This window comes from Phodopus roborovskii, unplaced genomic scaffold, assembly GCF_943737965.1.
Source record: "Phodopus roborovskii unplaced genomic scaffold, PHOROB, whole genome shotgun sequence".
NCBI lineage: Eukaryota > Metazoa > Chordata > Mammalia > Rodentia > Cricetidae > Phodopus > Phodopus roborovskii.
The window spans coordinates 9,320,328-9,344,507 of NW_026126585.1; the positions used below are offsets into that span (position 1 = coordinate 9,320,328).

General features: G+C 42.6%; 1 protein-coding gene across 1 annotated transcript; it reads right to left on the minus strand.

Moving 5' to 3' along the window:
* Positions 1-3,954: 3,954 nt before the first annotated feature.
* LOC127236364 (nucleoside diphosphate kinase, mitochondrial-like) lies at positions 3,955-4,631 on the minus strand. The gene is given in 2 exon segments (XM_051203983.1): positions 3,955-4,423; positions 4,425-4,631. Coding segments are annotated over 2 exon segments (558 nt in total). The 5' UTR covers positions 4,611-4,631; the 3' UTR covers positions 3,955-4,051.
* Between the last annotated feature and the right edge of the window lie 19,549 nt (positions 4,632-24,180).

Genomic DNA, 24,180 nt, shown 5'->3' on the forward strand with positions numbered 1-24,180 from the left:
GATAAGGCTGCAGGAAGAAAGGAATAAAAGGAGGAGGAGACAGGGACTCAGAACTTTTGCCTCTGAGGATTCGTGGAGACAGGATTGCCATTTCGGTTTGGTAGAGGTAAGGTCCACTGGCTTCTCTGATCGTCAGTGTAAAGCTTGAACTCCAATATCAGACTCTGTATTTTTACTTTTTTGTGTTCCATCTTATGATTTATAAGTGAAAACGTTCCTCACAGACAGATGGATTTGAGAATTTTGTCCCCAACTGCCCATGCTGTTTTAGGAGTCCATGGCTTCTTTTAGGATATGAGGGCAGAGGCAATGGCTTGCAGGAGGGTCAACACTGAGGGTTCATAGTCTGCATTGATATGGCCACCTCTGCTTCCTATGGACCATGCCTTTCCCATCATGATGCACTGGATTCCCCCAGAACTTGAACCAAAATAAATTCTGCTTTTCCCTTTTAGTTGCTTCTCGCCAGCTACTAAATCATAGGGAGGAGCAAGGAATTAACACACATGCAAGACGCAAGCCAATGCAACAGAAAGACGTTTAGGTAAGTATTGCCTAGAAAGGTAAGCAAATCTCCCCAGAGGAAAGCACAGTTCCAGCACTTTATTATATTAAGATGGCTCCTTGTTCTTGTTGTTACTGCTGCTGTCCTCCTCCTCCTCCTTTATCTTCTTCTCCCCAGTTTTCTGAGACAGGATTTCTCTGTATTGCCCTGGCTGTCTTATAACTCACTCTGTAGACCAGGGTGGCCTCAAACTCAGAGATCTGCTGGTCTCTGACTCCCAAGTGCCGGGATGGAAGGTGTGTCCCACTGCCCAGCAAGGATGTCCTCTTATACAAACCTATTTAACTGTGTGTGCCTTTTCTCAGAGCTGACTATGTAGGAATATGAGGGACCTGGGGAGGATCATGTTCTGAAAGGAAAAGCTTATTTGTAAGTTTCCAAATCCTTTTACACACTAAGACATTTTATTTTTCTTGTTATCTGATGTGTTCAATTAGAGCTTCTTGAATATCTTTCATAAATATATCAATGTCATTGCAAAGTACAAGGGCATGGGGTCAGAAAGTGTTAAAGTCAGTGGATTAACTAGTCCTATAAGGATAAATAGTTAAGATATCTGAGCCCCACTGTTTTCATATGTGATATGGAGAAAATGACACAACTTGACTGACAATAAGAATCTGAAATAATCAGGGATACACCAATGGAAAGTCTATGTGCTCAAAAGGACATGTTAGTTACCCTAATATATTCTTGGTCCCCAAATATGATCATTTGGTTTTCATTTGTTTGTTCGTGTCCCTATTTCTGTTGCTGTGAGAACACACTCTGGAAAAGACAGGGTTGATCTGGGGTCACAGTTGACAGTGATGGTCCCTTGTAGTGGGAGTCAATGTAACCGTTACTCACATGACATGTACAGCCAACACAGGACAGTGAATTTAGGATATTGTGCTCAGCCCACTCTGTTTTCTATCCAGTCCAAGACCCAAACCCAGGGAAGCACACTTCCCCCTTTCAATCTGGATCTTCTCACCTCAGCTAACATAACCAACAGAGCCCCACAGATGTGCCCAGAGCCAGCCTGATTCTAGATTGCACCAAGCCCACAATTAGAAGTAATCTTTGCTGTTACTAAATATCTTAATTTCCTCGGAGTGATTTCAAATAAATGCGCTTTTCAGATCTCCCAAATATTTTTCTAAGATGAACTTTTGGGAAAAAACTAGCCTAACAGTTGATCCTTAAAACAAGTCAAACCGACTTGTTCCATTTCTCTCTTGGAAATGAATCTTACTTGTTAGAATGATGTGAAATGTCCTCGTCCCAGAATGAAATTAAAAATATAACTTTGGCAAATCATGTGCCATTTTCCTAAGTCAAATGACTATATTCACTTGGTCTCCAGGGCAGCAAATAATGTCAGAATATCTTACAGTTCCTAGGGAAGAAAGACAAGAGAGAGGAGATTGAGAAACTGGTGAAGACTGGGAGGGGGGAAGTACAGTAAGGGAGGAAAAGGAAAGAGAAGCAAAGAGAGGAAAGGGAAGATGAGAGAAGAAGAAAAAGGAAAGAATGGGGAAAAGGGAGAGAAGAAAGGGGGATGGAGAGGGGAAAGGAGAGGACTAGCCAGCGCTCATAGGACATACGAACTTAAATGCCCTTGCAGACAAAGGGCCAGCAAAGACCTGGCTTAACTGGCAACTCTCCTCGCTGTACTATCTTGCTCTCTAATGCAGAGATGCACACATTGACCAAGCACAGCTTGGGGAGGAAAGGCTTCATTCACCTAAACATCCTCATCACCTAAGGAAGCCAGGCAGGAACAGAAATAGAGCAGAAACCAGGAGACAGGAGCTGAAGCAGAAGCCACGGCAGTGAGCTGCTCACTGGCTTGTTCTCCATGGCTTGCTCAGCCTGCTCTCTTCTGCCATCAAGAACCACCTGCTCAGGGGTGAGAAAGCTGGGTCCTTGCACATCAGTCATTAACTAAAAAAATGTCCCTCGGATTTGCCTGCAGGCCAATCGAATGGAGACATTTTCTCAATTAATATTTTCAATTGATTTCTTTAGTTGTACTAGACAAGTTTAGCTTGGGTCAAGCTGACAAAAATCTTACAGCGTATTCGCTCAGTTCAATCTTAGCACAAATTCTAGAGTGTGCAATAAACAAACCTACTTCTGCCACTTCAAAACAAGGGACCCAGCCTTCTGTACATTTCCACTGATCAAACACTGGATGTGCTACTTTTAAGGAGTCCTCCTATGCCAGCAGGTATATCTGAAGAGTTTGCGGAAGCTATGGCCCGCCCTATCCCACACTCTGTTTTAAACCGATGAAGGAGTAACACATGCACTTTCTTGTGACAGGTGTCTGGTGGACCATAAAGGGAATCTTCTACATAGCAAGACTTAGTACAATGACTTTGGGAAATCGGGGCTTATGGAAATGATACAGTTAGGAGAGCATACAGTACAGATGGCGAGAAGTGGGGAGATTCGGGACATCAGAGAGACCACATATATGAAAGCTCAACTATCAGATGCCTTTCCGTTGGTATTTTCCTGTCATCTAATTCCAAATACTCTTTGCCGCTTTCCAAATTCTCCATCTGCTTCAGTTTCCGGAAATCTCTGAGTGCCTAGCCACTTTGCCTGGCACGTTGACTCATTTGGTTTCATGCTTTCTTGGCTGTCCCTTGCAGGTGTTTGTCTGGAGCTGTAGACCTCAAATCTCTCATTTCAAACTCTCGGTCTCAGTTTGTTCCCTGGGTCCCTGACATACTGCTGCTTAAACACTTGTAAATCTTCTGCAATCTGCCTTTCTGGATCAGAATACCGGTCTTGTCCCCTCCAACTTTTGGCTGTGAAGTAGGCAAGGCAAAGCTCCTTTCAAACTTGGACCCAAATAATTTGGTACCGAATCTTGATACAGACTAAAAATCTCAGAAACAGGCAGCCAGATGGAGAGATAAAACTAAAAAGTTTCTTTGATTGCTTTGGAAGGTTTACAATCTTCTCTCTGAGACTATTTATTGCAGAAACAAAAACATACCAAGTTCTGTCAGAAAGTCAAGAATGCATTGTAGCCTGGTTACTGTCGTGGAAACCCTTCTTATAATATGATTGATTCCATCTGATAACACAACCGGAGACATCTAAAGATACCATTGGTCCTATGTTTAGAGATTGCAAATTAATGAGCCACATTAAAATAGTTCATATCTTCATATTTTTTTAAGTATGCCATTCCCATTTTAATCAGAAAATTTTAATGTCTCTCCTTTGGGGCAAGTGAAATCACCTCTGACAATGTCCCAAAGCGTGTCTGGCACTTCAGTATAGAAGAATATGATCCAATATTGTGCTGTCTTAGGATACAAAAAAGCACATAAAGTTGAGGCTTAGACTCCCCTGGTCTGGAGTTAGACAAAAGGTCTAACCAGGGAGTGGTTTGGGAGATGGGAAGGGTGTGGGTTTGAGTTCTTGTTGGCAGAGGTAGTTGTTCATGGATGAACCCTGAAGTGTGGAGGGTAGTTCAAAGCCTCAGGCTGGGCAGCAACTGCTGTGGTGACCCCCATCTGCCCAGGTCAACAGTTCGCTGCTCTGAAACCACAGCTGGATTTCCCTCTGGGCTCCTTCCACAGAATCGCTAGCGTGGATGATATTCCTGATGATGTGAACACTGAAGTCTCCCCTGATCGTCCCAGGGGCTGCCTCGGTTGAGTCAGTGTGTCCTATCATGGTCCTTGAGATGCGGACCACATTGTGCCCTTCCCAGACCATGGCCACCACAGGCCCAGAGCTCACGTAGCTGATAAGGGCTGGGTAGAACGGCTTCCTCTGTAGGTCCCGGTAGTGCTCAGCAAGAATGCTCTCTGGTGCCTGCAACATCTTCATCCCCACCAGCTTGAAGCCCCCGCCTCTCAAAGCGTTCTATCACAGTCCCCACTAGCCTCCGCTGCACCCCATCTGGCTTCACAGCAACCCGGGTCTGCTCCTGTGGCCAGGAAGGCCCTCCGGATTTGGGGCGCACCAGCAGGCCTGGAATGCATGGCTCGCACAACAACGCCCTCAGCGTGGCGCGCTCAAAGAGGGAACCCATGGTGCCGCCAGGCGCGGCGCGGAACGCAGCGCACACTCATATCTTCATATTTTTATGCTTACTATGCAAGGTATCAACACCTGGAATCTTCACATTTTCTATTACATGAGATAACATGTGCCATAACTAAAATAAAGGTTTGATTATCCTTGGCAGTTCATTGACTTGATCACTTCCCAACACATTTTGTCTCCACCTCCACAGACTTGTGGGACACTGCTTTAAAAAGACAGCAATATATTTGTTGTCTTAAAAACAACTTTAAAAACTATTGAGATTTTGCCTTATAACTAAAAATATTACAGGACCACAAGCTGATATGAACATCTCTTTTTCCCTTAGGAAGGTTACAGAAATAAAAGGCAAAAGGTGAGGTGTAATTGTTGGGTTTGCATCTTTTTAAAATTTTGTTATTTAATTTCACAGTGAGACTAGGCATGCCCATCCTTCCTTCATGGAAATTTTCTGGCAACCTAAGTATAGGTAATGTGAAATTCATTGAGATTTCTTCTGCTTTCTGGTGCTATTAATCAAGGTTTTGCTGTAAAATAATTCATTTTTCATGAGTAGAGACATCTCTAAATTAGCCTTGTTTAAGAGGGTTGGATGGAAAATTTGAGCCATACATTTATTTGAAATACAATTAGAATAATGGAAACATCTATATCTTCATAGCATTAAATGCTGTAGAATGGACAATTAAAAGCTACCCCAGATTAATACTATTAAAATGTCATGAGCAATATAGGCCTTGCCATCTGATTTATTGTTCATCATGTCCATATAACCTACTCAGAAGCTGTATAATGAGGAGGGATGCTAAATTAACACAGCTATGAATTCTTAAGTAGAGAAGAAGAGAAAAAGATCCCTCAGCGTAGCCTGCTTCTAAGAATAAGGATTCCAATTATCTAAACTACAGTTCGTTGGAAAGAAAGCCCATGGAACTTGTCAATATGCGCAATGCTAATGTCAGCTGAAGACTAATGCCTTTAGGATAGGGTAGGAGGCAAGAATGTAAGGAGGTAACCATTCAGTATAATGTATATAATGTTAAAATATGTACATGGTTACATATGCTAAACGGGCCGCTGTTTCAAACATAAGATATGGAAATAATTAGACATGAAGCTGCAAAAATTGGCAAAAATGTCCTAAAATATTAACAATGACTCAAGAAGTATGCTTATGGAGGTACACAGGAAATGGTTGCATTGGCAATGCACTTTTATTGAAGGCCATGAAAACCTAAGTTAGAATCTCCAGTATACAAGTAAAGATCCAGGCTGGAAGGGCATTCTTGAAATCCTGAATCTGAGAGGTACAAGGCATATGGGTTACTGGGACTCTCTGCCCAGCTGATAGGGTGAGCTCAGGTTCAGTGATGGACTCTGCTGCAAAGAAAGTTATAAGGAGAGTAAGCAAGCATACACACACCACAGAGAGAGTGGAGGGAGAGGGAGACATAGAGAGAGAGAGCGAGCGAGAGAGAGAGAGAGAGCATGCAGACACTGGGACAGGGCTAAATTTTGAATCTTGTAACTAAGGAGGAGATTTCAAATTGCTAGGATAGCTGTTCTGCTTTCATTGTCTGGGAAAGTGGGTCTCTTTGGAGGGGAGTCACAGAACTGCTTATGTGTGTAGCTCAGATGAGAAACAATGACCATCAGCTATTGGCCAACCATAATCACACCAATGTAAGCACACTTTTTTTTTTTTTTAATATCAGGATCTCTCCAAATAGCATATAAATCAGAATCTGTCTTAAAGAAAGATCTGAGGCAGACTGTGAGAACTTTCATTGCCAAAAATTATTAAGATGTCATCTGGACAAGGACACACTGAAAGATGCTCTCTTGCTTATGTATGCATATTCTGGAGTATGTACATGTATACACAAAAACATATGTGTATGTGTGTGGAGGTCAGGGGATGACTCATTGTGATTCATCAGGAATTACTCATCATTTTTGGTTTGTTTGTTTGTTTAAACAGGGTGGATTAGCAAGACCTGGGGCTAGTGATTAGACTGTCTGCTTGCTTTCTCCACCTTCCATGTACTAAGTTTCAAAGTGTGGGCCACCTGGTTCCTTTGGAAAATGGGACTTGATCTACCTCAAGTGCTAACCATATAACCAAAAGATATTGCATCCTACCACAAGGATGTAGTATAGACAGAAACTGGAAAGAACTTGGATGAATGGAAAGAACTGACAAATGGGTAAAGAAAATGTGGTACCTTTACAATGGAGAATGACTCAGCTGCTAAAAAAAAAATGGCATTATGAAATTTGAAGGCAAAAGAATGAAAGTAGGGAAAACCATCCTGAGCAAGGCAACCCAGACCCAGGAAGACAAACATGGCATGTACTCACTCATGAGTGGATATTAGCTGTAAAGTACAAGACAAGCAGCCTACAATCCATAGACCCAGAGAGGCTAAATAACAAAGAGGGCTCTCTGGGATGAGCAAATAGAGTAGATTTTATGGGTGGACTGAGGGCAGGTGTGGATGTGACCAAGAGGGATCAGATAGGAAAGGGAAACATGGAGGGAGAGACAACTGGAATAAGGGCCCCATTTAGGGAGTGATGTGGAAATCTAGTACAGCAGAAACTTCCTGGAATCTATGAGAGTGACCCTAGGGAGACTCCTAGTAATGGAAGATAAGGAGCCTGAAACCTTCTATAATAGGCAAGGCTCCCGGTAATGCAACTGGGACACCAACACAGCCACAAAACCTTTGACCCACATTAGTCCCTCCTGCAAGTTGTGCCGGGGCAACGGTGGCTGAAAGCTCCTGAGAGTTACCAAGCAATGACTGATCGAGCTTGAGGCCCAAGCCACAAGAGGGAGCAGAGCCCATGCCAGACGCCGCCTGGATAGCCCAGAGACCCAGAGTATAATCAAACACAGCCCATGCCAGACACCGCCTGGATAGCCCCAGAGACCCAGAGTATAACCGAACTCAACTGACCAAAAACAAAAAAGAAAACAAGCAAAGAAGCCACTCCTAATGATATTAGGTTATACTCACAGATTGGTTCCTTGCCCAATCATCACCAGAGAGGCTTCCCGCAGCAGCTGATGGGAACAGGAGCTGAGATCCACACCCAAATTTTAGGCAGAGTTCAGGAAATTCTGCAGAATAGAGGGAGGAAGGATTGTAGGAGCCAGAGGGGCCAAGGGGACCACAAACAGAGCCATGAAATCAGCTGAGCAGATGTCATAGGGGCTCACAGAGACTGAAGCCATCACGGAGCCTGCGTGGGTCTGTGCTAAGTCCTCTATGTAATGCTGTGGTTGTTTAACTTTGGATGTTTGTGCAACTCCCAAAGTTGGAGTGGGGGTTGTCTCTGGCTCTTTCGCCTGCTTTTGGGACCTTTTTCTTCTTCCTTATTTGGCTTATCCCCCTTTGTTTTGAGGGTTTGTGCCTACACTTACTGCATCTTGTTCTTCTGTGTTTAGTTTACATCACTGGGAAGTCTCTTTAATGAAAGGAAACAGCAGGGTAGTAGATCCGGGGGAGAGGAAAAGTTGGGGGGGGGGAGGAATGAAGGGAGGGGAGGCTCATATCAGGATGTATTCTCCGAGGAAAGAGTACAAGAAAACATATTGTGCCACCACACTCAGCTTCTTATGTGAATGCTAAGTATCAAACTTGGATCCTCGTTCTCAAAAGACAAACATTTCACTGACTGAGAAATCTTCCTAGCTCTGTAGTTTCAACCACCGACAAAGAGCATCTCTGAAGCATTCAAGAGCAGCAAGGATCAAGGGATACATTGACAGTACTGGATACTTGAATATGTAAGTTTCTGTCACATGCCTGTTTCCATTTTTTGCTTCCATTCTTTGAAATTCCTGGTATCTGAACACCCCAGAGGTCAAATGCACCACAATTATATGAACACATTTCATTTATATTTACCTGTCTTTCTCTTTCTTCCATCATTGTCCCCCCCCCCATATTCAATGTTTCATGTGCTTTTGGCACCAAACCAAATACTTCATAACAATGCAAGTAAGCTCCTGAAACTCTTGCATCTTATATGAAAAAAAAAATACACCCAAAAACTATTACAGGAGGGATGGCAACAAAGCTCTCTTCAAAGTTTGGTGAAGAATAATGTTTTCTTTTTTTTCTGGGAATATAAATACATTATCTACTGGTGGTGAGAAGGCTCTGTTGGTAAAATGCTTGTTTCACAACTATAAGGATCTGAGCATGCCCATAGCGTCAGCAAGGGGCAGGTGTGAAGGAGACAGACAGATATCCATGAATCTCACAGACCATTCAGCTCAGCTCAGCCAATAAGGATCAGGCTTAGTAAAAGAGATACTGTCTCAAAACATAAAAAATATAGAGTGAGTAATGTTGACTAATGTCTACCTCTGTATCCCAAACACATTACACATATGTGCATGTGCACCTATGCACATATGTCTATAGCCATACAGAGGTTAGTATATACCATATGTACACACACACACACACACACGCACACACACACACACGGCAAGAAGAAATATTTGAACTGTTTCTTTAAGTAGATTTTCATTCAGGAAAGAATAAAGACAAAGGAGACAGCGTGGTCTTACCATATCACCTTGATTCTGCAGAGCCGTGAGCATGGAGGCAGTGGTTCACTGTTTCATTCCTAGTTACCACAGCTATTTGTTCTGCATACCCCACACTGACTTCTACTCACTCTTTGGAGTTACACACTGGCCTCTGTGAAGGGTGAAGCCCCTAGGGGTCACTCTGTTACCTTTATATTCTTCCTTTTGCAAAATAACTTATATGATTTAGTAAGATGACTAAAATTTAGCCACTGACTTAAAACTCAGCCACTCCCTTTGCTAGAATGTTTTTTTAAGCATACCCACGTGGCTATTCATTTTTGAAAGCCATGTTTTCTCTCATCATCTTGTTTCATAACTCCATGCAGGTCTGGCACTTAGCCACCGGCTACCTAGAATCTGGTTCATTGTTGCTAATTGCTTCATAATCATTTGTGCGAAAAATCAATGAGAGGACTGTCATTTCCATTCAAGGGAACAGATAGATACCTTGGCCTCAAACAGACCTTCCCGACCCAAGGTGTGCATTAGAATTGTCATGGGAGATTTCACAAACAAACCTGGGGCCAGACATCACCTTCAGAAATTTAAGTTTTATCGATTTTAGGTAGAGCCATGGCTTCATCGCCATTTGGATGCTCCACCAAGGTGGAGAATCGTTGACCAAAAGAAATAAAAGTAACCGTTCTCCACAAGAGGATGAGCTGTTTGCTCTCCTGGCTTTTGGGTTGGCAACGGCTGTCAGAGCAATTGAGTCAGTATGAATGAGAGGCAAAGAACTCGCTCCTGTTGTGTTTGGCACGGCCACCAGAAGGAGCAGCACATGGAAGTCTTTCATTTGGACACCTGTTAAGTCTTCTGTGTTGGCCAAGGTCTGGCACTGGCTAGTGGCAAGCAGGCGATTGCTCTGGCCAAGGTCTCTTGCCAGGCTCACCGACTCTCAGACTTCTTGCCGAGTCTCTGCCCTTTACCTGCTCACCATCTGGGAATGTCTCCTCCTTGCTCTATCCTGGTACCTACAATTGCCCTTTCTTCTGAGCCACACAAATCCATGACGCTCAGATGGGACCAAAGCAGGACGACGATTCCCCCATTTTGCAATTCTAACTACATATAGCACATGTAATTTAGGTTTATTCTTGTATGTGTGTGGTATACACATGGGTGCATGGTGATTCCTTGCCAACTATGCATGTGGTGAAGCCAAGGAAAGACGCTGCATGTGCAGTGCCCTGCTTCTCACCAAACCTGGTGCTAGGCTGTCAGCCAGCAAAGCCTAGAGACTCTCCTGCCTCTGCTCCCCTCCTGCAGAACTGCAGCTAGTCACATGCACAGGCCTGTTTGGAGTTTTGTAAAGCTGGTGGGATCTGAAATCAGCCCCTCATCCTAGAACAGAAAGCTCTCTTACTCATGAGCCATTTCTACACCTGCCTCACACATAATTTTTCATCTTAAGCTGATTACTCACACTAATGGTTTCCTGGGCATTTTACATATTACCTCCTTTACCTCTCCATATTAATCTCTTTTCAGCCTTTGGAAACATTGCCTTGCACCTCATTTAATTGTCATATTTGTGAGTTTGCCTAAGATTTCAAATCCTTCAGGAACAGGGGCAATGTATTTCACTATATTAAGTTGCAAGGCCATGGGATGAAGAAGAATGGGGAGGAGGGACAATTTCTAAGCAGAGTCCTCCTGGATATAATGGGGCATTTATTCCACACACACAAACAATCACTGGAGATTTGACTTCTTAGCCCTATTGAACAGAAATGAATCTGAGGCTCACGGGGGCAAACTTAGCAGCTTAAGGTGAGAGACAATTCATATCCGATTGTATCTCCAATTCTGTGTTTACATTGGTGGTCAAAGCTGGACTGCCTTTGCAGTGAGTTGGGTAGGCAGGCTTGAGCCTCCTCGCTTCCTTGTTTTGAGGTACAGCTACAGGAGCCAGGTGGATACACGCCCTTGCAGTCTGTTGGCCTACTGGGCGAATCGAGGAAGAAATGGGCAAGCCAGAAGCTGACAGGAGCACACATTCCCTGCCAGCTTCCAAGGCTTCCACCTGCCAGGAGAGAGGTGATAGTGGGGGGGGGGATGCTTGTACAGCTCAGAACTTTCTGGAAGTGGATGCTCACACGAATAAGTTCTAGGACTGCACACTTAAGAAGGCCGTGGCTGGACTGGAGGGATGGCTCAGTGGTTAGAAGCAATTTCTGTCTTGGAGAGGACCAGAACCTTATTCCCAACACATTTTTTTTTAATTAAAAAAATATTTTTTTTATTTTACATACCAGTCCCAGTTCCTCCTCCCTTCCCTTCTCTTACCAGCACTGCCTCATAACCTCCCCCTCATCAACTCCTCCAAAAGGGGTAAGGCCGTTTTCCTTGGGGAGTCAGTCAAGTCTAGCATACCCAGCTGAGGCAGGACCTAGTCGCTCCTCCCTTATCAAGGTATCATGGCTGAGCAAGGTATCCCACCATAGGGCGTGGGATCCAAAAAGCCAGTTCATGCCCCCGGGATAGGAGCCACTGCCAGACTCCCAACATTTTCATGGCCTCCCAATTACGAGGAAAGCCAGCTCCAGGGAATCTGCTGCCTGTTTTGGCCTTTGTGGGAACCGGCATATATGCGCACATACACATGAATGAAAATAAGATAACTTTTAACACTAAAGCTTTTTCTTTTTAAGGCCACTGTGAAATTTCACCCATGTCACATTCTCTAATACTGATTTTATCAGCCAAAGTACCCATTCTGCATTGTCTTATATACTGTATAATTACTGCTGAATTCAATTGGAGTAGCAGCCAGTGGTTTTCAGTGTATGCCCTCAGTCAGCAATATTGGGGACCTCCTATATAAGTGCTCACTTCTGGCCTCAACCCAGAACTACAGACTACAGGTTCTGGCCCCAAGACTCAGAAATATGCCAACTGTGTAAGAGTCCCAAGTACTTCTGACGTGGGCTGCCATTTCACAGTCAGCCAGAAGCTTCCTCCCATCAGAGCAATCTCAATGAAATCAGCTGAGATCCTGTTTAAAATTCCAACCTTATGCCCCACACTCAACCTAACTCTCACTCCCACTTTGTATTTTAGAAAAATCCATAAGGCATTGGTATGTACATTAAACACATTAAAGATTTTTAAATTCAATGTTTGAGAACCCCATACATGTATATGATGTATTGAGAATGTATTTTCTGTTACTCTCTTTTACTCTCCTCACTCCTACAGACTGCCTTTTTATTCATGATGTCTAAGTAAGTGGGTGTGTAGCCAATTTGCCTCCTACGTCCTTATAGTCATACCTTTAGACTTTCACTGCTACCCACCTTAGCTAGAGAAGCTGTATTTACTTGTTTGCTTCTCTATTGTACATTGAGCAATGGCAATACAGAGACTCATAACTGGTCGAAACACCAAAATAAGGGACTGTTACTGCTCAGCCCTTGATGGGAAATCTACATCACTAACCCAAACCCAAGATAAGGAAACATCCTGGAAATGGGGCAAAGAAATTGTAAAAGCTAGAGGGTGGAGAGAAGTCCTATAAATGTCTTTAGTAGCCACCTGACCAGGACCTAAACAGAAAAATAAATGAACACATCAAAGTTTTTAAAGTGCTGGTTCAGAGACAGCAATGTGAAAGTCAAATCCTAGGGCAGGGAGGAGCTGATAAGGTTTTAATAAGCTGAGCAGCCTGAGCAACACATGCCTGGGGAGTATGGCTGCATTGAGAACAGATATTGAAGTGTGGAGAGGGGTTGTTCTGTGGAAATCTCCAGGAGCCAGAAGCACCTGCTTCTACCCAGTCTGCTCTCATTAACCTCACTCCAGCTCACCAGTTAACTCCGTTGTGTTCAGGCACTTGCTGGGCCCAAGCTATCACCTGGGGTGGGTTGTATCTCATTCCATTACGCACAGTTTTCAGGGACAACTGAGATCTACATGAAATTCGTAACACAACTCCTTTTGAAATTCTTCCCACAGCAAGGCAGGCCTCCCTGGATGTCCACAGAAGGTCGTTTCTCAGTCCAAACATGTAGGCACCTAGGATCAATAAGGGTCAATGCAACGCTGAGCATTTAAACATGTGGCAGAGTGTGAATAAGTAGCTGAAGAATTTGTTAAAAGGCCAGGTGGCAACTGATAGCTCTGTAACCAGCAAGGTATCTTTGTATACATTTGGCATTTCACGGAACCTTCAGGCTTAGTTTGATTAGTTGTGAAAATTGTGGTGGGCCAGTGGGGAGAATCATGGTAATTGGTTTAGGTCATAGATAATCAGAAATGTCTCTCCCAGTTGGATGAAATCTATTAAAATTCCTTATTTAAATATCTTTGTCATTCTGCATTCTGCTCACATGCAGAGTGGCATGTCCCATTCTTGGTCTCTGAGGAAGAAAGCAGATATCTTTCATTGTTCTGCATTTATAGCTAATTACCATTTTCAAAAGGGGTGACTTACATATGATTCTATATACCCCAAACGCCGTCTCTCTGGATTCCAGTTTTAGCTCATTCAAGAATTTACATCTTTGTCTTAAAGAGATGGTTTGGTACATAAGAGAGCTTATTATGCAAGCATGAAAACTAAATTCAAATCCCTAGCACCCATAAAAAGAAGCCAGACATGGCTGCTTGTATCTGTAACTCTAACATTTGGAAGCAGATCCTGAGCAACCAGCATAGCCAAACTTCCAGATCACGGAGAGACCCTGTCTCATGAGAATACAGTGGAGAGTAATAGAAAAGACCCAAATATTCTTTTCAGGTCTTCAATTATACACACATGGGCATGGCCACTGGCATGCTTACATTCATGAAACACACACACACACACACACCTTCAAAATATTTCATTTAATTTGTTCCAACAAACTTGAAATCTTTCAAGTCTTACAAACTTGAAATCATAAATAAACACCCCCTGGCCTTATATCTGAAGCACTGCAGGGCTGCAGGGAGAAAATGCTTTATGAGCAGAGATGGCTGATATTTGATCCTTTGCTTTCAGGTGAGAACGCAGTAATGTCCCTTAACTGAAGAATGTCCCATGGTCCCCAAGAGACCTGGAATAGGACCAAACCCCAGCTACACAGTTTCTTTCCTGTGCTGGCATATCTGTGATGAGGTTAAACTTACAAGTTAGCCATTGAAGGGGATCTACAAGGCATATTAAACTAGACTGATTATAATAGTGGATTGTAAGAAAAGTTATGAAAATGCCTTACTCTTGAACCTTTGGTCTTTTTATTTAAAATCTGAATGCATATAGAATAATGTCACATGGGATTCTATTAACATGGGTAATAACTCATTTTATCCAAGACTAAAATTGCTGCATACTTTCTGTGAATTGCATCCACCCTATTTATGTGCTTTGGGGCTATGAACAAGTGAAGTAAGAATTCCTTGAACACAGAAACCACAATATCATAACCCTTATAGCTGAAATAGTTGCTAAATGCCAACAGGTAGCAGTAACCACAATATGAAAATTTCAGGGCATAAAACACCTTTAAATCCTAGGTAGAGCAGGCAGAGTAGACATAAGGTTGTAGCATGCTGTTCAAAGCCACATACAATTGAAAACTTACACAATATTTATTTTAGGATTTCTCCAAATATTGTTTGGAGTTTTCCTAGAACTTGAGTGACTGAAGTCACAGAAAGTCATAACATGGATTAAAAAACAGTAGTGAGGCTCAAGGGAATTTCCTAGGAGTCTACATGAAGGATCCCAGCTCAGTCTCCCAAGAATGGTAGATAAGTAGCCTGAAATGGCCATCTCCTGTGACAAGATTGTTGCCTGACCCAGGTGTCATTAGAGAGGTACCATCTATCAGCTGATGGAGGCAGATGCAGAGACCCACAGCCAAACATTAGGGGGAGTTTGGGAATCCTGTGGAAGAGGAAGATAAAGGAATACAGGACCCAGAGGGGTCAAGGACAGCATGGGAATGCTCACACAAGCAACTAACCTAGGCTCATGGGGGCTCACAGAGAAGGAGGGGCAACCAGGGAGCCTGTGTGGGACTGACCTGGGCCCTCTGCATATATGTTACTGTAATGTATCTTGGTCCTCTTATGGTACTCTCAACAGCAGGAACAGGGGCTGTCTCTGACTCTTTACTGGGATTTGGGACATCACTCCTCATACTGGGTCACCTTACCCAGCCTTGATAATGGGGAGGTTCTTAGGCTTACTACAACTTGATATGACATATTTTATTGATACTCAAAGGAGACCTGCCCTTTCCTGGATGAAGACTGAAGAGGAAGAGATTGGTAGTGGGAGAGGGGGGGAGTTGGGGAGGGCTACAAGGGGAGAATGAGGTGAGGTTGGGGCCAGGATATAAAATAGATTAATGATGATGATAATAATAATAATAACAATAACAATAACAGCACAACAGGGACCAATTGGACAGTTTAAATGGGTACCTCTGAGGAATGGAGGACATTAGCATCTCTGGCTGACATTGGCATCTAGCAGAACGGTTGTACCATTCACCTCTTCTCCCCTATAGTCTGGTTAATCTGGTCTGAGGTTAATAACCTCAAAATTCTGTTGCCATTGCCTGGATCATTTTTCTGTCTCTTTCTAGTCTTATCTTTTTGGTTTTCATCTTTTTTGGGGGGGGGGCTCCTTTGAATCTTCTAATGTGGATACTGGGAATCAGGACACAATCAGGCAATTTTTTTAAACCTGGAGGGTTCTTTTCCTCTTTAGTAAAAGTAGATTTTTCTCTTACATACTATATCTACTCTCCCGGTTCCTCTCCACCTCCCCTCTCATCTATACCCACTCCCTTTCTGTCGTTCATTAGGAAAGAACAGGCTTGTGTGAGATAATAATAAAATACAACAAAATAAAATAAAAAATGAGACAAAAACTAACAAATTGGAGTTGGACAAAACAAACCAGACAGAAAAGAAAGAACTTAAGAGAAGACACAAGAATCGTAGACTGTGGTTCACACAGTCAGGAATCCCCCCAAAAAAACGCTAACCTGGAAGTCATAACATATACACAGAAGGCCTTGTGCAAGCCCTGTGCAGGCCTTTTGAGTACATGTGAGCTTTGCTTATCTTGGTAGAGGGCCTTGTTTTCTTGGTGTTCTTCCTCCTCTCAGGCTCTCACATTAGTTCTAACTCCTCTTCTTCAGGGTTCACAGAGTTCTGAGGAAAGTGATTTGATGGAGAAAACCCATTTAGGGCGAATGACAAGTCTCCGCATATTGTCCTTCTGTGGGTCTCTGTATGTGTTCCCATCTGCTTAAGGAGGAAGCTTCTCTGATGATGGCTGAGCGAGGCACTGATCTACGAGTATAGCAGAATGTCATTAGGAGTCACTTTATAACTATGTATTTTTATTTTTGTTTTTGCTTTTTTTTTTTTTTTTTTTTTTTTTTTTTAGACAAGTAATACTTGGTTTTAACCTAGGTCCCTGGGCTATACAGTTTCTGGTTCCTTGTCATTCAGGAAGTGTCCTGTATGGGTTACATCTGTAGTGGACCTCAAATCAAATCTGGGTTACTCCCACAATACTTGTGTCACCCTTGACCTAGCAGATCTTGCAGACAGGGCACTGTTGTAGATTAAAGAGGTTGTAGCGGTCTTGGTGTTTATGTCCCTCTTTTGTAGTGCTTTACAGGCATTTTTGTCCACTCAGCCATTTCCCTGTCTCAAAGAAGCTAATTCTGGAATGATATAAAGCTAGAATCCGGAAGTTGACTTTCTTAATAAGCTTCCTTACCTTTCAAATTTATTTCAAACACTTTAGACTAAAATTAGAAAAACATCATGAACTGGATACAAAATATAGCAAAAGCAGGGAGGGAAAGAATTGAAAAGCTACAGATAATCTTAGCACAAAAGAACAATTCCAGAGAATACTTTATATTCTCTTTCTATATAACTGAACACACATACTATTTTTACCCAAATGCATTGTGCTGAGGACACTCTTTTGCTGTGAAAATATTTACCTCAGCGTTGTCCTGTAAAGTATCTACAGCAAATAACGACTGCTTGTGAGTCTCCATGTGTACATATGCTGTGGAATAACCCTTTTTTTACACTGAAGATTTGTCCCTCGGATTGGTTTAATAAAAAGCTGATTGGCTAGTAGCCAGGCAGGAAGTACAGGTGGAACAACCAAATTAACGATGCTGGGATGCAGAAGGATGGAGTCAGAGGAGTTATCTGGACACACAGAGAAAACAAGACATACGTGGCGACAGGTAAAGCCATGAGTCATGCGGCAATACATAGATTAATAGAAATGGATTAAATGAAGTTGTAAGAGCTAGCTCGTAATAAGCCTGAGCTATTGGCCAAGCATCTATAACTAATATTAAGCCTCTGTGCCAATTATTTGGAAACTGAGGGCATGACAGTTACATACGTGTTCATGTGTTTGTATACATGTATGAATACACACGCATGAAGGCCATAGGCCAGAACTAAGGGACTTCTTCTATTATTTTTCACCTTATTGTTATGTTTTAAACATTTATAATTTTTAAAAATCTGGATGTGTGTATTTATGTGAGTTTATTTGCACCACATGAGTGAGTGGAGGCCAAAAGAGGTCAGATCCTACTGAAACCAGACTTACAGGAAGCTGTGAGAATGGGACACGAGGCCAAAAGAGGTCAGATCCTACTGAAACCAGACTTACAGGAAGCTGTGAGAATGGGACACAGAATTTCAAGAGCAGAAACTGCTCTGAGCCTCTGAAACATCTATTGAGAAGATCCACCTTACTTTCTGAGGCATTGTCTCTCATTGAACCTGCAGCTCTTTGATTTAGATAAATTGGCAGGTTAGTGACCCCCACCCCACCTGTGATCGTCCCAGAATTCTCCTTTCCTGCACTAAGATTATAGACCTGCTTTCTCACACTCAGATCTTGTTTTAGAACTCAGTTTTAAGGGTTCAAACTTAGGTCCTCATGACTTTAGAGCACTCAGTTTAATTGACAAAGCCACATACTTACTTGGATAATGATTCCTTACAATCTTATTTGGAAAGAATATAAGGGTACCTCAGGGCCTAAACTGTAGCCGGGACAAATGTCCATATTTAAATATCTTTGCAAATCTAATACTCTTTCGTCAGTATTGATAAGCAATATAAGAGGTCTAAACATCACTGAACTGGTAGAAATAAAAGTTAAAGGTGTAGAGATGATAGAGTAAAGCAGCCGGTCAGGGTCTTAAAACAAAACAAAACAAAACATGATTGTAAGGCTAATATTTTTTCTTAAATTTGTGTCTGTGCATGCCATCTGTGATTTGCCTGTGCCTGTGGTGTTCAAATGTGTCTATGAGAGTGTATGAGATGCATATGTATATGATATGTGTGGAGTATGTGATCTCTGTGTATGTGGTGTGTATACTGTATACATATGTTATTCTGTCTGGTCTTTATGCATGTGTGAACATAGTATGATTTTGTATGATATGTAATGATATGTAGGGGAGGCTTGCATGAGAAAGCACATGTGGAAGTCAGAGGACAACTCTATGATCCAGTTTTCTCCTTACACATTTATGTGATTCTTTGGTATCAGACATAAGGTCACCTTTACCCACTGAGCCACCTTGACACTCTAAATAGTATAATGTTCAAAATGGAACATTCTGGAAGCTCAATGTGTCCATTTCTCTCCAGAACCACTAAGTATGAGACAGCCCAGAAGCAGTTTCTATTCTTGTATAGCAATACTTCTCACACTTTCTTGGCCAACGACCAGATTTTTGCTTGCTTCATTTTGATGCCCTTCCAATTTTTCATGGATATATACTTTTGTAAAATAGTATAAAAATGAATGCATAGAAAAAATAAAATAAAAATGATATATACTATACAAGCCTGTGTTTTTTATTACTAGATTCAAGAGTCATAAAATTTCTTTGACAAATTGCTATAAATATTTTAAAAGTGTGCTCTCAATCTCTCCACTCAATTTTTCAGGATGGGCCAGTAACTAACACTTTACAGCTCAGCGCTGGTGAACCATAATACGAGCAGTGCAGCTTTAGGGCACATTCTCTAATAAACGCAGCAGCTATAGAAGATAATCCAGCATTTTGGCAGAAACAAAGTTACTACAATACATAAAGACCACATGGGATAACATGCATATTCACCATACACACCACATACACAGAGGTCACATATGCATCACACATGCACACACGTGACGCATATATCACATTTACACCACACACACACACACACACACACACACAGAGAGAAACATCATAAACACAGACACCATATAAACTCTTCATACCTTCACATACACATACCAGACATACCATATAAGCATCACATGCACGCATCATACACACAATCACACATATAGTGCCATTCATACCGCACATACATTATATGCAGAGCGCACACCGCACATGATACACACCTTGTAGAAATGAAAACTGAGGACACCAGTAAGTTGGTGCAGCAAAGGAATGTGCTGGAAAAGTGAGAACAGGCATCCTGGTCTCCATAACTCAGGTAAGATCAGAATACACTTGGGAGCCCACCTACAGTCTCTTTATGCAGGTTGCAGAGCTAGAGGATCTCAAACAAACTGGCCAGCTACACTAAATGAATCAACAACTCGGCAATCACTGAGAAACACGTAGACAATATGTAAGATGAAAAGCCACCCATCAGATATGACACTTCATGCACACACATGTGCATGTACACCTACAAACATGTTCCCACATACCATTGAATGGTACACACACACACAAAAGTCATAATGAGTATTTTGGTAAGTGGCTGAAAGAATCAAGTGGTGTGTAGTGAAGAATAATGGTATTATAGACACAGGGTGCAGGACAGGACATGGCAGAGGACCGCAAAGATCCAGAGAAAAGAGTGCGGGCTGCATAGGAGCAATGTGAACATCTGGGGGGGGGGGATGCCACTCGTTTGTCTGAGAGTTTGTCCATCATGCACAAAGCCCTGGATTCCAGCAGCACCGCAGAAAACTGTGTGTATTGTTACATGCTGCAATCCCAGCACTGGGGGAGTGGAGAAGGAGGATTAGGAAGAATTAAGGGCAAGTTCAAGGCCAGCCTTGGATATCGAGACAAGGGGGAGGAGTGGAGACTCGTGAAGCCATTACATTTTCTGAAGTTATTATTTTCAGTTTAAAAATGATTTTCTCCTTCCATTCATTTATTAAAGTGTGTTCATCCAAGTACAGGATGTACACCCAGGAGAGGGTCAGAGCTTAGCAGGGCACACAGGACACAGATTCCAAAACTCAGGCCAAAGGAAGTAGGGGAAAATTCCATTGCTCTCAGCTTTGATCTGAAAACAAGGTTTTGTTTTAGCTTTAACTTTTTCAGTGCATGATGGCTAATGAAGAAACTCATAACTGGCCAGAGTGCCCATTATACAAACAGGGTTGAGAGCTTAGCAATGGATGGGCTGTCTCTCTCAACCGTCTACCATCCAGGGCTTAGGGAATCTCACAGTTGGGGAGGGGGGCTGGGAAGAATTCAAGAGCCAGTACGTGGAGAGGAGGGCTGTGGAATGCTGACTTCCGAACAAGGCAAGACGGTTGCACACATCAACTCACAGCACCTGTGGCTCCCTGCACGCAATACAGCCAGTAAGATGCCAGTGTGGATGGGTAGCGCCTCCAAGGCTCAACACCTGACAGGGAGAGCTGCTAAGGGAGGAGGGGTCACTCTTTTGGCTGTTAGTAGGTAGCTCAAACACCAGTGGATGCCCAGCACACAGCCATATGCATAGTGGTGGCACCCAACCTCTTTACTATCAAACAAATAACAAAAAACATCTAAATAAATGGAGAACACAGAGCAGATGGGGTGGGGAGTACTGGGGGGGACTGGTGGAAGTTAATGGTGGATAGATGTGATTGATGTACATTGTAGAAATGTCTGGAGATTTCAAAGAATAAAAAAAAATGGCAGTTTATTCAAATAAATAAATAAAATATTCTCTGTGTTTCCCCATCTCCAGAAATTTAAGACAGCACACACCTGGATGCTAACAGGTGTAAAGGCTGTGACAGGTGTGTCTCCTCCAACACAACCGGATTCAGGTGAGTGATGGGACATCCACACTGCAGGTGACTTTGCCATATTCCTACTGCACCATTCAGTGTTTCTGTCTAAAATCCCTCCAGCGGCCCTTACATAAAGACGTTCATACTTATCACACTTACAGAGGGTAAAATCTGATAAAAATGAAGACAGACCAAAGTCTTCCTAGCACTAGTGAAGGACACACTTTGTTATTCTTAAAGGAGCGTTGTCAGATGGCAGGCACCGCAAAGGACTGATGCTGTGTGATTGACATCTACAAGCAAAGGAGTGTGGGGGGGGGACCTTCACACTCCCTCCGCTTCTCTCCTACTTACTGATACATCCTTAATGAAAGAAAGAACACTCCTTTGCTTGTCACTTCACTTTTAGGATGACAGAGCATGACTGGCTGAACGATAGGATCAATTCTCACTAGAATATATGAACAAGTGTGTGTATCTAGGAAACTCACAGTACAGCCTAAGCTTCCAAAGCAATGTTTCACTTCACGTTTTGCTTTTTTAAAATTTTTGAACATTTATTTTGGTTCTCCCCCCACAGTGTGTGTGTGTGTGTGTGTGTGTGTGTGTGTGTGTGTGTGTGTGGTCACAGTCATGCATGCATGGGTCCATAGGCACACTCCTGCCTATGAAACCAGAACTGGACCGGATTCTCTATAGCTGTGGATACAGGTGTTTGTGCCTTGCCCCCCTTTTTGTGACCTGGTGCTGGAAACCAAACTGAAGTCCTTTATAAGTGCAGTATGCACTCTTAACTGCTGAAACGTCTCTCCAGCTTCTTGTTGTTTTTCTTTCCAGGCTTAAATGAGGTAGTGTGAGACTGCTGGAGGAAAGCAAAGGCTCCTCGCTGGTGGGATTGCTCTGCTAAATTTCTATTTCCTTTCATCACTAGAAGGTACCTAAAGGAGTTGGTTTCATTTCTTTAATTAGAATAGTAAACAGTTTCTCTGTGGGTTCCTTTGCAGTTGGCTCATTGAATGAAAGGAAGAAAAACGCTCAGGAGTTTTTTTTACTAGGATGATTATCAGGTCTTGCTCCAATATCTTCTGGAAGCCTCTGCTCCCCTCTTGAAATCAAATGTTCCAGAGACAACATGCCCAAGCTTCTCTCTCCCAAATGGTCATTGTGCCTGGCAGGATTCTGCAGCACGGGAGGTCACTTAACCAGTATCTGTGGAGGAGAGACGTTTCACCCTTCCTTTCTTTGGCTGATTTTTTTTTAACTCCTTTTATTCTTTTAATTGATTTGAAACAATTGATTTTTCTGCCCTGAGATCAGAGGAAGGCAAGAAAAATTAAGAGTGATAACGGGGTCAGAGCAAATGAATGAGTTAATTACATGCACTTGGATCCGCAGAAATGGACCTTGATTTGGGGAGGGGGCAAAGAGAGCTCTGCTCTTTGAACCACTGGGACATCTATTGAGCACAGGGTCACCATTCTTATGTTTCCATTGGCATTTTGTATTTGGAAAGAGAATTAAAGCAAGAGAATTAGAATGAGAGAAACGGAAAGTAGGAGCTGGTGAAATCGACTGATTTGCCCAAGTCTCTTGGGTTATTTTCCTGCTAGTATACATCAGGGGGTGTGCGTGAGGAAAGAGAGCGGGATAAAATGAAAAGGACTATGGTGATGATCCAAAGGTGATGATCCAAAAGTAGCTGAAAGATGCACAGGCAAGTACACCCCCAGGTTTTTCCTGTAAGAAGGTCACAGAAATTAAGAATGGGGGAATGGGTCCGAGAGAAAAGTACTTGTTATACAAGCACAAGAACCTGAGTTTGACACCCAACATGAGTGTGAAAATATGGGCATTGGCATGAAACTGTGTGCCTAGTTCTAGGGAGTTGGAGACAGGTGGTTCCCTGGGACTTGTTAGCTATCCAGCATAGACAAATTGGCTGGCTTCAGGCCAGTGAAAACCAAAGTGGATGGTATTCTGAAGAATAGCATCTGAGCTTAACCTCTGGCCTCCAACACATGAGCACATATATCCATGTGCAATTGCATACATAGCAATATGCACACACCACGTCTCTAAACAAAAATTCAAGCAAATCACAGATGCTATTTTAAATCAAGGTCTACAAGTCAATTTCCTTGAAAGGCTCTGGGGCAGAGGCGGATGGAGAAAGGGCTCAGGGGTTAAGAGTGTGGACTGTTCTTATTGCCTTATATGGAACCATCCAAGTTTGGTTCTCAGCACCCACACAAGAGGCTCACAATTGCCTCCAGCTCCCGAGGATCAGATACCCTCTTATGCCTCTTGTGGGCACTCACATTCACATGCGCATATGCACATAAATAAAGATAACAAAATAAACCTCTAACAATGACCAGTAGAATACAGAGGAAGCTGTAAGAAGCTGCAAGAAGGAAGAAATGGTTGCTTTCCTACAGGCATTCTCCAGGCTGCCCTCCACTGCCAGCTCCTGCCGCCTCCCACCCCCCAACTTAAACAGGGCCAGCCTTGCTAGATCTTCTGATATTTAAAAAGAACCTCATCACTGAATTTTTATTTAAAATATCCAAATGTCAAAATGTGCTGTCATGGAGTCATCTAAAGATAAAGTGTGAAAACAGGAATAAAAATTAATTCTCCCATTAAATCTCTTCCAGCATGTTTCATTTTGCCTCATGATGTTTTCTTATTTTTTTTTTAATTTCTGGACCTTTGTTTATGGGAAACTAAAAATTCTTGAAGAGCAGATAGCAGGCTGTGTATTTCTTCATATGCTGCTTGTATTCCCTGGCACAGACTAGAATCCAGCTTGATTAAATACTTATGTGCTTAAATCAAAATTATTTGGTGATATCACCAGAGAAACTAGGATACAACAAGGAACCTAAGAGATTCATACAAGGTCCCTTA